Source organism: Callorhinus ursinus, unplaced genomic scaffold, assembly GCF_003265705.2.
Source record: "Callorhinus ursinus isolate GAN/ISIS: 27379988/994484 unplaced genomic scaffold, GSC_fseal_2.0 scaffold1, whole genome shotgun sequence".
In the NCBI taxonomy this organism is placed as follows: domain Eukaryota; kingdom Metazoa; phylum Chordata; class Mammalia; order Carnivora; family Otariidae; genus Callorhinus; species Callorhinus ursinus.
In genome coordinates this window covers 30,042,653-30,058,556 of record NW_027397063.1, presented here as the reverse complement: position 1 = coordinate 30,058,556, position 15,904 = coordinate 30,042,653, and the positions used below count along the sequence as shown (strand labels likewise).

At 33.2% G+C, this 15,904-nt stretch overlaps 1 protein-coding gene across 6 annotated transcripts in view; it reads right to left on the bottom strand.

Annotated features, from left to right (window-relative positions):
* The window catches only part of CADM2 (cell adhesion molecule 2), a 1,066,008-nt gene that overhangs the window by 234,700 nt on the left and 815,404 nt on the right, over nt 1–15,904 (bottom strand). For all 6 annotated transcript variants that reach the window (XM_073892096.1, XM_073892076.1, XM_025872953.2 and 3 more), the window contains one exon: nt 14,847–14,996. Coding sequence is in view for 5 of the 6 variants with exons in the window: in XM_073892076.1 (XP_073748177.1) it covers nt 14,847–14,996 (150 nt within the window). In the remaining variant the exon portion in view is untranslated. The remainder of the gene's footprint in view (nt 1–14,846; nt 14,997–15,904) is intronic.

The following is a 15,904-nucleotide window of genomic DNA, read 5'->3' as shown; positions in this document are numbered from 1 at the left end:
ATCCTGAAATCAATATTTTTCATCAAAATGTATTTAACTATAGAACTTTATAGGATAAATACTAGAACTGGATACTAATGAAGGATTGAAGATGAATTTTGAAAATGCAGCAAAACTTGCCTCATTTGGATAAAGTTTAAAATGAATATCTTAAGACTGCTGAAATTGCTTCAAAATCGGTTTTTCCATCCTGTTAACACAATTGTCTGAGATTCATTTCTCTACTATGACTGCTATTAATATAAGACATGGAAATAGTTTAGATTATACATCATTCCCTACAGGAAATGCTAGTCAATCCAAAGAGATTAGATAAATTAACAAGCAGGAAGCGAGCTCATGTCACATTGAAATTTAAACAATTGATATATATGATGTTCATTCAAAGTATGCATGTAGGTTTTTCATATGAACAGTTACTACTTATCTCATAACTTTTTGTTTAGTTCTGATTGTAGAATAACAAAAACATTACAAGTATATTAGTAATTCTCAGTATCATTCCCAATACACCCATATTCAATGAATGCATACAATTTTATAATTCTTTTCTTTTGAAAATAATAATAAAAAGTTGGGATTTCATTTTGTATTTTTTTCATTTTTATTTCATTTTTAATGATCCATTTTTTATTGTACTTTACAAAAGTTTCACTTATGTTTGATTTAGGAAAAAACAAATGTCTCTCGCCACAGATTATTTGAGAAGTACTGACTGAACTCCATGAATAAGGTTAGTTTGTTTGTTGTGGTCAGTATTGCATCTCCACACCTAGAACCTTAGTCTGAAAGTTGCAGAAAGGACATTTCAACTCCCTGTGCATGCAACAGCAACAACAAATACCAGCTCTCCTTCTCTCTACTACCTGTAGTTGTTTGATACATGTAGCATTAAACTGTAAAGATAGAGTAAAGAAACGTCTACTAATTATTTTGAATCTATAATCTTAGGATCCCCTTAGAAACTGAGAATTATAATTAACTTCTTTTGTCATGCCTTCTCTGACATACATAGGTGGTAGCAGATTAATGAAAGAGTCAGTTTTATGGCTACTCATAATAGGACTACTTTGCTCCTGGCTTGAAAACTAGAAATTGCCTTTTGGTTGCCTGATTACATCACAAGCCCAGCCAATCAATTCCTTGCTTAAATACTTTTCAAGTATATTCTTTCTCTCTATTTCCTTACATCTATTTTCTGTTTAGGGCAAGTAGCTCTTCAAATACTGAACATTTTTTTTTTTATTCTTCTATTTAAAAAAAAAGTTTACCACAGATCATGTGCTAAGGCATGAAATTAAAGTAGAGCTGTGTCTATTTAAAAACCGAATAACAATTATTTGTAGACAATTCAGGATAGTATAATGAGAAATCCAAAAGACGTTCAAAACACTATTGGAACAAGTAAGAGAGTATTTAGTGAGGAGGTAATAAACAAACTAGAAATGTACATTTTGACTTAATAGATACCGAGTCAATATATAGAAGGGGGCAAAAAATAATAATTAGTTAAATTAGCTGCCATTCCGGGGTACCAGGACTGGCTTCCATTCTCACTCTATGCTACTCTTTGTCACATAATCTCAGTGGCAGTTCTGCAAATGGGAGAGAGCCTTACCATTTCTTTATGAAAATCTTGCACCACAGAGCTTACACTCAACATAAAAGTTCTCTCTCCCTAATGAAGGTCCCTTTCCCCAAAGTCCTTAGAGTAGCAACTCAGCCTCTATATTAGAAACCTTCATTGCATTTCACCTTCAACATAGTTATAGCACTCGATGATATCCAGTGAGGCTGGATATCATCATTTAAATATACTTATGCTTTATGAAAAGGCCTTTTTTAGGTATATACATGTTCACAGCCACTTTTGGTCTAAACAGAATATTTATGATCTCAAATTCCTGTTAGACTGAAATTGCTTAAGACATCAATCGCAGACTTTTTTTTTTTTTTTGATGTTGCATCATTTGATTTTCCAGCATGTCAAACATCTCAAAAGTACTCTAAGAAGAATTCCAGCCTGCACACCTGGACAGAGTAGCATGTGGCCCTTCACAACACATTGGCCTCCAGAGGCATATAGGCTAGAACTGAAATCGCTTTATGTAATTGGTCAAGGTTGGTTCATGATCACATGAAAATCCATGATGCCACTGGGATTTAAACTCAGCTGCCCTGACTACCAACCCTATAAACCTCAACCAACCAACTCTTCTATAATGTGTGCAAAAGTTCATGAGGTAGGATTTTAAGCTAGAAAAAAATAAGTGAATAATAAACAATTATCATTTTCATAAGAGACCATAGTTACTGGCCCCTAGAAGATGTTTTTCTTAATCACAATTCACTATCAGGAAATAAGCCATTCAGTCTTGTAGCATGCAATTCTCAGCATCAAAAGAAAGGTGGGTTATATGTATTTGAAAGGGCTTTGAAGGGAAATGTAATAAAGTATGTCTAGATTGGTACTACTGCCATTTTCTCTAAAAAGTCAATGTGACTACTACAGAGCATATAGACCAATCATTTGGCATTTCCCCTTCCCACTTTCCACTTGTACTTCAGTCCACTCATTAATTTCAATATAGATAGGCATAAAACCAGGAAACTTAATTCGTACAACCACCTACACTCAGGCATTAAAATAACACTACCTCCTACACTTCACAGTACCACAAAATGCTCATTTACTGCCGTTTCCAAGGATTGCTACAAGAGCCTGCTGGGACTGAAGAAATAATAAACCAAGGAAAATAGAGTGCCTACACGAATTTATAACTCTTCATGCTCACACAGTAGAAAGCAATACATTAAAAATATTTATCCAGGAAAAGCTGTTCCTAAATTGTATTATTCTTTTTAATTGTGGAGAAATGTTACTTGAAGAGGTGTGGGGGAGGAAAAACACTCAGTTTTTATAAATACAGGAAATATCAAAAATTAATTAAAAAAACACAAGTGAATGAACTGAAAGGTAGATCATATTCATTAACATATTTAGCTACAATAAATTGGACAACTTAGAAGAAATGGATAAATTCCTAGATAAATCAGATAAATGGATAAATTCCTAGATATAACCTTCCAAAAATTAATCAGGAAAAAACAGCAAATTTGAAGAGACCAATTATTAGCCATAAAATTGAATCAGTAATCAAAAACTCCCAACAAACTAAAGTCCAGGACCAGATGGCTTCACAGGTGAATTCCACCAAACGTTTAAGGAAGAGTTAATGCCTATTCTTTCCAAATTCTTCCAAAAAATAAAAAAGGAAGAAAAGCTTCCAAATTTATTCCGTGAAGCCAGCACTACCCTGATACCAAAACTAGACAAAGACACAACAACAACAAAAAGAACTACAGAACAATATCTCTGATGAACATAGATGTAAAATCCTCAACAAAATATCAGCAAACTAAATCCAATAATACATTTAAAATATCATTCACCAAGGTCAAGTGGGATTTATTCCAGGGATGCAAGGATTGTTCAATATTCACAAATTAATTAATGTGATCCATACACATTAATAAGAAAAAGGATTAAAAACCACATGATCATTTCAGTAGTTGTAAAAAAAATTGTCAAAGTACAATATTTATTCATGATAAAACCTCTCAACAAAGTAGGTTTATATGGCACATACCTCAACATAATAAAGGCCTTAAATGAAAAACCCACAGCTAACATCATACTCAATAGTGAAAAACTGAGAGCTTTTCTTCTAAGATCACGAACAAGACAAGGATATCCACTCATGACTTTTTTCAACATAGTACTGAATATCCTAGCAGCAGCAATCAGATAAGGAAAATAAATTTAAAAAATAAATATTGGTAAGGAAGAAGTAAAACTTTCACTATTTGGCAATGACATGATACTATACAGATAGAAAATCCTAAAGACTCCATCAAAAAAACCTAATAATCTAATAGTTTTTAAATTAGTATCACCATTAATGAATGTGTGGGTTTTTATTTCTACTTTTTGGTACTTAGACCAATACTTCCAAGTTTACTTATAAAAAAGATCATTGGGATTAAAAAGAGGCTATACTAATTAGGGGTATCTAAGTTATAATATTTGAAATAGAGGTTTCTTATTTGTTTTGTACCTCATGTTGAAGTTATTTTCATAAAAATATTCTTTTGAGAGAAAAGAATATTCCACATAGATTCTACACACTGAACCTATTGAAAATGAGATCTACTGAATGTAGTAGATATAAATTACAGTGATTGCGTGGCTCAGTGACCACACCCCTAGTTATACTGCAAAGCACAATAGAGGCACCTAATGTAAGCCAATCCATTTCTCCCCACTGAGATTTTGAAACTAGAAGAGAGAGATGCAGTTGACTAAGTTTTTGAGTAGAATAATCTTTACATTAGTGTTCTAGGGCTAAATTTTCATCAGTCTCAAACTCAAAAAATTAGCACTATTTTTACAATGTAGATTCACTATTGGTGGGGATATTACTGTCTCAAATTCTATTATAAATTAAGAAAAACACAGACTGGGCCAAAACACTAAAAATTAAATTGCAACACTTTAAACACTATGTTTCATCTAAATAGAATGTATTAGTATAAATCAAAATTATGTTATTAAAAATAGGATTAAATGTATACATTAAGGACAGTATATTTTGATACTGTTATGATTTTCTTATACTTACTGAGATCTATAATGTCAATGCTATTTTGAAATTTACTTAAAAAACTTTAGAATATTTACATTCTCCATGGTCTGTGTTGGGATCCTGATTAAAAGGCCATTCAACATAGAGACCATATCAGTATGTCACCAGGAAATCAGGTCCCCATGCAGTACACTGTTACTTCACATATTTGACAAATAATACATAATAGTTTATTTATGACTGTTTCTTTAAATAAATTCATTTCATCCAAAAAAGTATATTTTCAGTCATGTGTATTTCAAGTGAAATTATTTTTTTTCTAGGCTTATGGAAGACATATTTACCAATTATTTGGGCATGTCACATTCTCTATGATGAGGCTTACTATGAAATAAATAGGATTACATTTACCTACCTATAAAATACTTGACCCAATACTTTCCCCCTATATCATCTACCATCCCTATAAATAGATGATACATGACAACTTGCTACTTGATGTCAAAATTCATGTTGTGTTTATTTTAGTAGTTCTAATGCCCAGCATAATTCCTGGGACACAGCAGAATTTCACAGAATTGAACTGAAATGGTCACTTGGAAATCTTTTAAATACTAAATCTGCTTGGACATTTGTAGATTAACATTTACTTTGTGAAATCTGCTTTTTTTTTAATGACTATTAATTCTCCAAATTGAGGATCTTTAATATCACAAAAGATAATTCCTCAAAACCTGGTCGGTCATTGTTTACATTTTTTAAATTGTTTTGGGAGATGAAAAGAGATGACACAATGGTGTTGACTGTCCACGTAGGCTGACTCTAGCCATCATCCACTTTTACCGCCATGACAAAAAGCATTTTTCCTCAGGTGGTTTAAGATCATTTTAACAATTGCTAACTATGTACTGACTCTGTATATCTTACCAACATACTGATATAAAATATATGCCCAGAAACATATATAATTAGAAGATAAAGGGAATCTAATTTTAATTAGGACAAGCTTTCTTTCAAGCAGCTCTATTCAACTAGGAAAGGGCTACTCAAAAATCAATGAACTACAATAACTGGAAACAAGCTCGTACTTTAGATAGTTAGCAAATATTTATTCAATGAATGACTGGATAAACACAAAAGTTAATCATCAGATGGTACAATAAAATATTTCAAATATTTTTCTCTTTGTAGGGTTTTGCTAAAAAAAAAAAAATGTTTAGTGAATAGCAATATGCAATAACTAAGAGCACCAAGTCAGGAACTTGCTCATTTTCAGAGACCTACCATTACTTGATTTGTTTGTATTATGTTTCACTTCTATTTTTAAATAAAAGCATTATAAAAAACATCAAAAAAGTAGTAATAGTAGTGAAACTTAATTTCTCTAATATATAATACCAAGTATGGAAATTATGCTGAATTCTAAAATATCCAAAAATTAACATTTGCTGAAAACATTCAGGCATATATATGTGGTGTTGAATGTCAAAGTTCCAAATCCTGATGATGTCATAGCTTAATATATAACCAATAAAATTATATAACCAATAAAATTTATAGTGTATATGGTTATCTATGTATTTCGTGAAGTTGCTGGACTTAAACTACACTGAAATAACAGATTGAGAAAGTATATTATGTATAACTAAAGATTTTTCTGACACTTAATGAAAATTTCCCATAATGGGTTTATAATTAGAAGATTAAGTGAAAGGAAATTATTTCTTTACAAAATCTATTAGTACACAGTTTAATATATATATTAAATTTGAGGAATATAACATTGAAAAATTAACATGTTTTAGAAACAGTGTTGTGACTTATTTCTCCCCAAAAGAAACAATTCTACTGAAGGTAATTGTGAGCATAGAGTGATGCAAGGTTTTCCGTAGAAATTATCTTCACCGAAAATAACTGGATAAGGAGAAATTTTGTATATGCATGTAAGTTGTGCTGGTTACTTTCTGCTTATCCTTCTAGATTTTTTCCCCCCTGCTCTTTGCCCTGGGAGAGTAAACTACCCAGAATCCTTTAACCTATGGTTTCCATCTGGGCTCAGACAATGGAAAGTATTGTCGGGAAATCCGAAGGTAGGAGGAAAGGAAAGTCAACTGACATATTTCCATAGGCACCCCCTTCCCAACCAGTCAGAGCTTCTAACCAGAAGATTCATCCCACAATTGTAGCTTTTGATCTTTTTGTCCCCTTTTCAGGGACGAGGGTAGGATGGTTTCCTACTGTTCCTAGCTCCTGGGTGCTACATCACATTGAATAGTTCCTTTAATTATGCCTATATATCTGTAAATAGCGTGTTCATCTTTATTAACTCAAGAGTGTAATTTTTTAATGGTAACTTGATTCATACTCATTTAATATGCATGCATTTACTAGGAAATCTGCTGACACATATGAAATGACTGTAGTATGATGGAGTTGAAATGTGAAATAAAGTGTACTCAGATCTATTACTGAGAAGGCGACTTTGGAGTAAAGACCAAAAAGAAGTGATAATTTTCACAGGAAAATTGAAAAACAAACAAACAAACAAACAAAAATCCAAAACGCTGTAAAATGATACAGCATAAAGTGAATTAGGCGCATTGTAAGAAAACTCAGTCTCATCATTGTTTTGTCATTTACTACTCAAGTTATTCAAATCTGCACACCTTGATTTCTTTACATATAAAATGGGTCTGCCTACTGTACAGGGTTGCTGTGAATACAATGAGAAAATATAAACATGAAAGCTATTGACAAATTGTATTCTGTAACTTTAACTTGTCATCATTAATTCTATGTCTTTATTGTAACTTATACATAATATTTAAAAAATTAAGAAAGCAAAAGGAAGGGTAATATTGGCCACCTTAATGCCTGCCTTACTGAGTTAATTTTTTAATATTTTAAAGTCTGTCACATTGATTGAAACCAGTCACGGGTAAGGATACTGTCAGCAGGCATTGGTTGGCATGGAGCCAGGAAAACGTGTACCTTCATTTCAGGTTCATCTCATTTTTCTTCTCTTTATCACTCCTTGTTCGAGGACACCTTATGCATGTTCTTTCTCTCCCACTGCCCCCTGTATTAATGTAAAATTATTGGCAGAAAAATTAGATAATTAACACCAGTGATTTTTGGTGATGCCCTTAATAAAATTTTATCTTCATTCCTCCAGTAATGAAATTTCCTTCCAGGAAATATTTGAGAATCATTCAAACATAAGTCAAAAATGCAAAACTACTGTGAAGAGAAATGTCCCAAAAAGTTATATATTTTGGGTTTTTATATAAAAACAACTACAAGCACATAGAGATATGTCTGTTGAATGCATATGCTATGCACCCTGGGAGATGTTTGTCCAAAGTATTTTTTGTCAATACTAGGAAGGAATTGAAGTGTTTTTTCCTGAGCATTAAGTGATCAAACTGTACTGCTTCAATTGTTTTTTTCCCACACCTGCAGAGAAACAGATGCAATAACCTAATTGATTTTTTTATTTCTATTGCCAAATGCCACACAGCATTCCTGTGGTGTTTCAATAAACTCTACTCCCTATTTTCTCTGTCTCCCAATACCCCCTCTATTCCAAATGCTTACCTACTACTATTTATAACAGATGTGGTGAGATTTGTGTAAAAAGAAAGAGAAGAGAGGCATAACAAGTGAATCAGTTATGTCTATTCTAGGTCCCTCTGACCCATAAGAACTTGTAATGTCATCCTCTTAATTTTTATTTTATATTTAGATTTGCAGGTTTTTAAGTGTTATAGAAAAAGGCTTCATACAGCAACTATACAGAAATGAAATGGAATTGTAATTGAATATTTACTCCATAGGTTAATGATTTTTGGTTTTCAGGTGCACAGAAAGTAGATAGGGAAATTGTTAAAAATGCAATTGTGATCCAACCACTGGAACTTCTGATTTGGTCAGGTGTTGATGACCGCCCCCCCCCTCCTTTTTTAACTCGGCTAGTTGGTGTCAGAGGCAGGACTAGAAGTCAGATCTGACTTCTGTCTCCGATGCTACAATGTCACCATTAAAACTTTGCAACTGAACACAAATCTCACCACATCTATTATACATAGAAGTAGGTAAGCATTTGGAATAGAGGGGGCATAGGAATCGAGCCCCATGTTGGGCTCTCTGCCCCACAGGGAGCCTGCTTCTCCCTCTCCCTCTGCCTGCCATCCCCCTTGCTTGTGCTCTCTCTCTCTCTTTCTGTCAAATAAATAAATAAAATCTTAAAAAAAAGCTAGGCAACTTAAACAGCAAAATGTCATTTATTTAATATTCAATAAATGTATTTATAATGAACTAGGGTTTTCTCAGTTGGAAAATACATATTCTACCAATTAAGGCTGGAATTGGACAAGGTCTATTACGGGATCTAAACAGTGAATCAGTATCTAGAACTGTGCTTGACAAAATAGTAACCACTAGCCACATGTGCCTACTGAGTACTTGAAATGTGGCCAATGTGACTGAGAAATTAAATTTTGATTTTATTTAATTTTTATTTAACCTAAATTTAAATATTCACATGTGGCTACTGACTACAGAATTTTGTTCTGCACAGATACAAAACACTGTCATTGTCATGGAAAATTCTCTTGGGCAGTGCTGACTATAACGCATCCCTCTGTCTTACTCTATGTACGTCTTCAACATTTTGAAAGGAACTGCGGCTCTTTACCTAAAAGGCAGCTGCTGATATCAATGGCAGAGGCCACTTGGGGTATACTTAAGCTGACCTGGTGCCAGACACTTTTGTTCTCAGGAGCATTCTGGTTAAAACTAACACAGAGGCCACACCTGGATTCAGATTTCTTCATTACCCATCAATTCTCCATTTAAGGAAGCTACGAATCACATTAAGTGTGCTCACGGTAGCCAAAGCCCAGATTTTTATTGCTGAATTCACTGCCTTCCTCTTTATGTTACCTGAATGAGAAATCTTACAATATTAGTTTCACTTTAGCCAGTCCCTGCGGGACACCTGTCTCCTTTTGAGAAGAGGTTCCTGAATATTCACATTTAACCTCCCTAACCGAGACTCCTAGGAAAGGGCTGCAGCTTAATTCTCCTTCAGCCGATCATCAACTGCCCACTCACAGCATGCTTTTCTTTAATGAGTAATTCCAAGTAAACAAGACACAGCATGCTTTTTTTTAGTGAGTAATTCCAAGTAAACAAGAAAGGTTTTCCCAGTTCCAACTGGACCAATGGGCCACCATCCTGAGTTCTTTGTTCAACCCTCACAGGCGGGAAGCCACCTTGTGTCTCCAGCTAGCATGGAAGACCTCTCAGAATATGTCTTGAGACTCAGAGTGACAGTGGCAATGTTGATGAGAAGCACCTGTTCCATTCTTCTGAGCAACTTGCTCTCCTTCCTTTTCTCCCTTCCTTCTCGATAACCAATGTCAGTACAAAAACCTAAACTTAGGGATGCAGAACTCGTGAAAATTGACTTGCTTAACCCAAAGCTTTTCAACCTCAGCTGCATTTTAAAATCATTTGAGACACAATTAAAACACTGTGATACTGTGTACCCTTGAAAGATTCTGTTTTGAAAGCTCCCGCAAACAATAGGCAACATAATCTGAGGCAAAATAAGAACAGAGTTAAGGATGGAGCCTTTATTTAAAGGTAACGGCCACCTGCAGAAGCTGGTGCAATCAGTGATACAGACAATCACTCGTTTTCTCTATTGTTCTCCTGAGCGGTTGTCATTTGCACAGCATGTGTGTGTTACTCCAGTCATGCTAACTCATGCTTAACTTTTGCACTTAGGTTCTGGCACAATATGGTGCGTTTGTTTGCTCAAGATAAGTCTTAGGATTGAGGCGAGGCAGGTAAAGGCAGACAAAAAGACCACGTGGGAGGGAAACAGTAATGTGGCATCTTCAAAAAAATGCTTTCATTTTCAAACTCTTGCATTTGATAGATATCACTGTCAAGGACCCCTTCCACTAGGACATCATATAGGAACTGAACCAAAGACTTGTGAGGGAATTGACATGTTAGATTGCCATTCATGAAAGGGTTTTTTTAATTCAAAACTTTCTGTTATCCTGTTGCAACAGACTATTTTTTTTTAAAGATGTATTTATTTATTTGAGGAGGAGGGGCAGAGGGAGAGAGAGAATCTCAAGGAGACTCCTCCCTGAGCACAGAGCCTGACTTGGGACTGGATCCCACAACCCAGAGATCATGACCTGACCAGAAACCAAGAGTCAGACGCTTAACCCACTGCACCACTCAGGCGCCCTTGTTGCAACAGACTATTGAAACCATAATAGAGTTAGAGTTAGAAGCAGTCTAATATCAAAAACAGAAACTGGCTATACTACACACACACACACACACACACACACACACATACACACTAGCTTTCTTCAACATAATTCTAAGCTGTTATAACAATTGGTAAGGAAAAAAATGAAATAAAGCAAGTGCATACTACAGTGATTCATATGATAAGATATTGCTATTTTATAGCAGTAAGATGAAGGATTATGTTGCTAAATATCCCAAATATGACATGATGGATTTTTCCCACCATAATTATCCCTCAGAAAGGAGGGGCTACTTAATTTTCAAGTCTTTGCAAATCTTATATTACAAGTTGCTGGTTTTTTTCAACAGGATCCTAAGACGCATTAGCTTGAAACACCCTGAATCGATTCTGGTTTTAGATGTTCTATAAAGGAATACTTATGGAATCACTGAAAGAGGAGGTAAAGACATTTCGTATAGATTTTGTTTTTGTGCCTGAGGATTTGACCTCACAATTGTAGATGTCACTGTAAACATGACTCTCAAAGATCTGCTTAAAAAGCAGTACGATCAGTTGTTACATAGTTGAGATCATTATTAGACTCCTGCAGGATGAATGAACAACAAAAAATTGTTCTGCTGTCATAAAAATTCATAGTTGTTACTTGGGATAAATTTCTCATTGCTAGTATATCCTACACTTTGAAATAGTGCTTCTAAGCAAGATTATTTTATTAAATGCCAGAATGGAAAAGCAGTATCTCTAAGTGAAAAACAAATTTTTTTGTATTAGTTTGTTTTTGTATCAGTTTAAATACACACATATTTATATTTTTGCATTAGTTTAAATACACACATATACTCAAATCAATAAATTAAATAGTATAAACTATACATTTAATTGTCCATGAACATCTCTAAATGACTGTGTCCCCAAAACATTTTCTCTTGCTTTGCATTATTGGGAAAGTGAGAAATTTCCTTAAAATTGATGTCACCTTGTATTTGGGCATATACGTTTAAATATTTATTTACAAATACTTGTAATCAGTTAATACTAAAAGCAAAAAGAGGTTGTTAAATCTCTTTGTGTGACTCTTATGTATTTTTTTTAAACTAATGGGACTTGATTCTTTAAAAAAAATAAGACTGATTTATTTATTTTAGAGAGCGAGAGTGAGAGGGCATTGGGGGCAAACAGATGAAGAGAGAGAGTAAAACCCCAAGCAGACTCCCTGTAGAGTCTGTGATCATGACATGTGCTGAAACCAAGAGCAGGAAACTCAAAGGACTGAGTCACCCAGGTACCCCAATGTGACTTCATTCTTTAGAAAGCAACAGAGATCACTTGATTTAAAAAACAACAACAAACCCCTCCAAACACCATAAAGGAGCAAAGAAAAGTAAACACTGGCACATTTTTTTTTTTATAGGAGATGTGCCTTCACTACTGCAAAAGCACTAGTAAATTTAAAGTCAAAATATAAAGCTTACATGATATTAGCATGATAAACCTTAGATATATTTTTTACTAGGTACCAGTGAAACCAAAGGTAGTCTTCAAGCTTTATTTTTACTAATATAACTTTCATTCCTATTGAATATACCTGAAATACAAGCTAGTTTATGTGGGTTATATTTATAAAATTTTAATGTAATTAATTCATAAAAATCAAATTTTTATTCTTGAATATCCTTTCTTTTAAAAAAGCTTTAAAATATCACATTAGATATTTCTTATATTTTTTCAAACTGCAAAGAGATATTTTATAGTCTCACAAAATATGTTTAAAATTTCTAAATGGGATAAAAAAGTCCTTAATCAGAAGCATTACATAATCAATAATACTAATAGGGATTAAAATTACATTAATACTGCTATAGTGAGTGTTTAGCAGATGAACGTTTCAAAATTCACTTTCAGACTCTTTAAAATATTCTTAAAGTACCCCCCTCCAAAAAAAAGAAATCTCTATGACTAAAAGTCCCTGTTAAACATGAATGATTACACAACACTGTAATCAAAACATAAATATGGAGTCACCACATTGGCTTTAAGTCTGGCCAATATTTCAGTCACAATGTTTAAATCACCATACTAACTTTAAATCTCACTTAATTGTGGGACCTTTAAACCCACCCTCCCATATGCTTCTATAACAATGTGGTCATTAGTGATACCTGCTGCACTTGTCTTTCAAATGGCAAAATAAAACAATAAATAAAAGCTCTTTCTAATTAATACAATTCTACAGAAATGCTAGCCTGACCCTCTGTGATACTTAACTTTTTATGTCAACCAATTAATTAGGCCACAGTACCCCAATATTTGGTCAAATGCCAGTCTGGATGCTGCTGTGAAGGTATATTTAGATGAGATTAATTTAAGTCATTACACTTTGAGTAAAGCTGATTACCCTGCTGTGGCCTTGTTCAATCAGCTGAAGCATTAAGAGAAAACATTTGAGATCCCTGGAAGAAGGGATTTTGTCTCCAGACTGCCTTCAGACTTGAGATGCAATTCTGACTTTTCCCTGGATCTCTAGTAGGCTGGACTGCTTTGCATATTTCAGACTTGCTAGCCTCCACAATCACTTGAGCCAGTTTCTTAAAATCTCTCTCTCCTTCCCTCCCTCCCTCTCTCTCTTTCTCCCTCTCTTTCTGTAGGTATTTATCAACTATCTATGCGTCTCTTTATCTATTGAGATAGAGAACACTTGTCCCCTACCAATGTACTCTAAAATATATTTTGTTCATATTCATATTTTGTTATCGTCTGTCCCCTACTAGACTCTCTGTCCTCGAAGGCCAGGGATTTTATCAGTTTGTTCACCAACTCTAATACCTTTTATGAAGGAAACCTCAAAAATTATTTGTTGAGTCAATAAATTTTTAATCAATCTTCCATTATATATTAAAATTTTAAATAAATAACAAATTTCATTTTAAATCTAGAGTACATCAAAGAGGGAAAACTACATCAAGGTAAAAAAAATACAGTGAATTGCTATTTTAGGGCAAATGTGCACATTTATTGGACGAATTTAACTACACTTTAACCATTAAAATGGAACTGATTTCAAATTATCTTACTGTTATCTACACAGATTCATAAGAAATCCAGATATTAAGACCATGTTAAATAGCTAATATATAAATAGATATTTACATTCTATATAATTTAAATTTCTCTATAGCCACAGCTCCATGTTTTTATTATAGTTCATGAACTCACTTTTCCTCCCAATGCTTATAATAATGGATGAAGACTTGGAAATTCAGTGTACACTTTTAGTTGTTTGCTTGAATTATATATTATGAATTTCATCACTTCTCTAAAAAAAATTTAATCAGAATCTATCATCCAATTAGGAGCCAGTTAATTAATGAAGTCTAACTCAACTTGAAGTAAACACACCTTTTTAATTTCAGTTCGTTATTATGAAACCATGGAGTTACTTAAACTTTTTATGGGAATTGTTTCTACAATTCTTATTTTCAAGCCCATTCATAAGAATAAAATCATAAAACTTTCCAAAATCATGCATCTTCTAAATTTTTAAGCTAAGGTTAATAAAAAAATTATATTACCTGAAGTGAGGAAAAAATAGTTAATCTACACACAAGGCAATTACAAGGATGAGGAATGTAATATCTAGAGAGAAGATTATGGTTAAGAGAAAGCATAAAATGATTTTTGAAACAGAATTGAAGCTGTTTATTTTATTAAAAAGTTGACATAGGTTATCTTTAGTGTTTATGACTTGCAAACTAAAGTATTTAATATTTAACATGTTTAAATACAAGCAGCAGCAGTTTGGTAATCAAAACGAATAATTTGAATCATCTCAGAAAAATAAAATCATTATAATTAGGATATTTCAGAATATGATTAAAACATTTAAAAGAAAATGTATTCACCTTTCTTGTCATCAAAGTACAGAGTCTGTTGAGCTGGATTTGACCACTGGAGGGAGGTGTTATCATTTTGATCAACCCTGCAGGTCAAAATCGCAGTTCCACCTTCAACAACCGTTACATTCTGTGTTAGTGGAAACTGCCCTTGGCTGCCTAAAAGGGGATTAAAGAAAATGTTGATTAAATGAAAGTTATAAAATGATTAACTTCCCAAGAGCTACATTGGACTTAACTTCTCACTAAAAAAAAAAAAAAAAAATTCAACCAACCAAACAACAAAACTATATATTACCAAAAGACAGAAAAAAATAATTGAAATTCCTTCATCAGGGGACAACAGTTTTGCATACCATTAAGACTCCTTCATACTTCCTTATGTGTTCCAGAAAACCTTCTTTGCCTCCAGGCACACATGAAGATTTATATACAAATAGTAACATGATTATCATTAATTTCATTTGGCCTTGCATTAATTACATAGGGTGGATCTAGTCATCTTTCAAAATAAGTCACTGGAATAATTTTGGCTGAATTGAACTCTCTAAAGCAGCAGAGGAACCCACATAAAATACTTCCCTGGTAGCTTTTATAATCCTGAATAAAGTCTATGAAATATGGATACTAGAACTTTAGATTCAATTTCTGATAAAGGAAATAAAAAAAAAGAATCCCATTTTACCAGAGCTTCTTGTAGATGTAGCTGTTTTTAGAAACACGAAATGTGTTGGAGAAAACAATGTTAAGTATTTTTCAAAAAGTGTTCATCTTGTAGAATATCCATCAAAATCTTAAAGAGATTAACCTAGGAGATAGAAATAATATTCTCCTTTGTTCCTTTCTCTAGTTTCCTGATTTTCTCCAATGAATATATATTTATTTTATAATCAAGATAAAAAACATATATTTTAAATGGCCCTTGTCAAATTGGATATCATTAGAGTATAATCAAGTATTCTATCTTCCTAAGTATCATACTAATTTATTAAAATAATTCATATAATAACTTTACTTAATAAGAACACTTCTAGTAGCTAAAACAAAATTCATGCACATGGAAACAT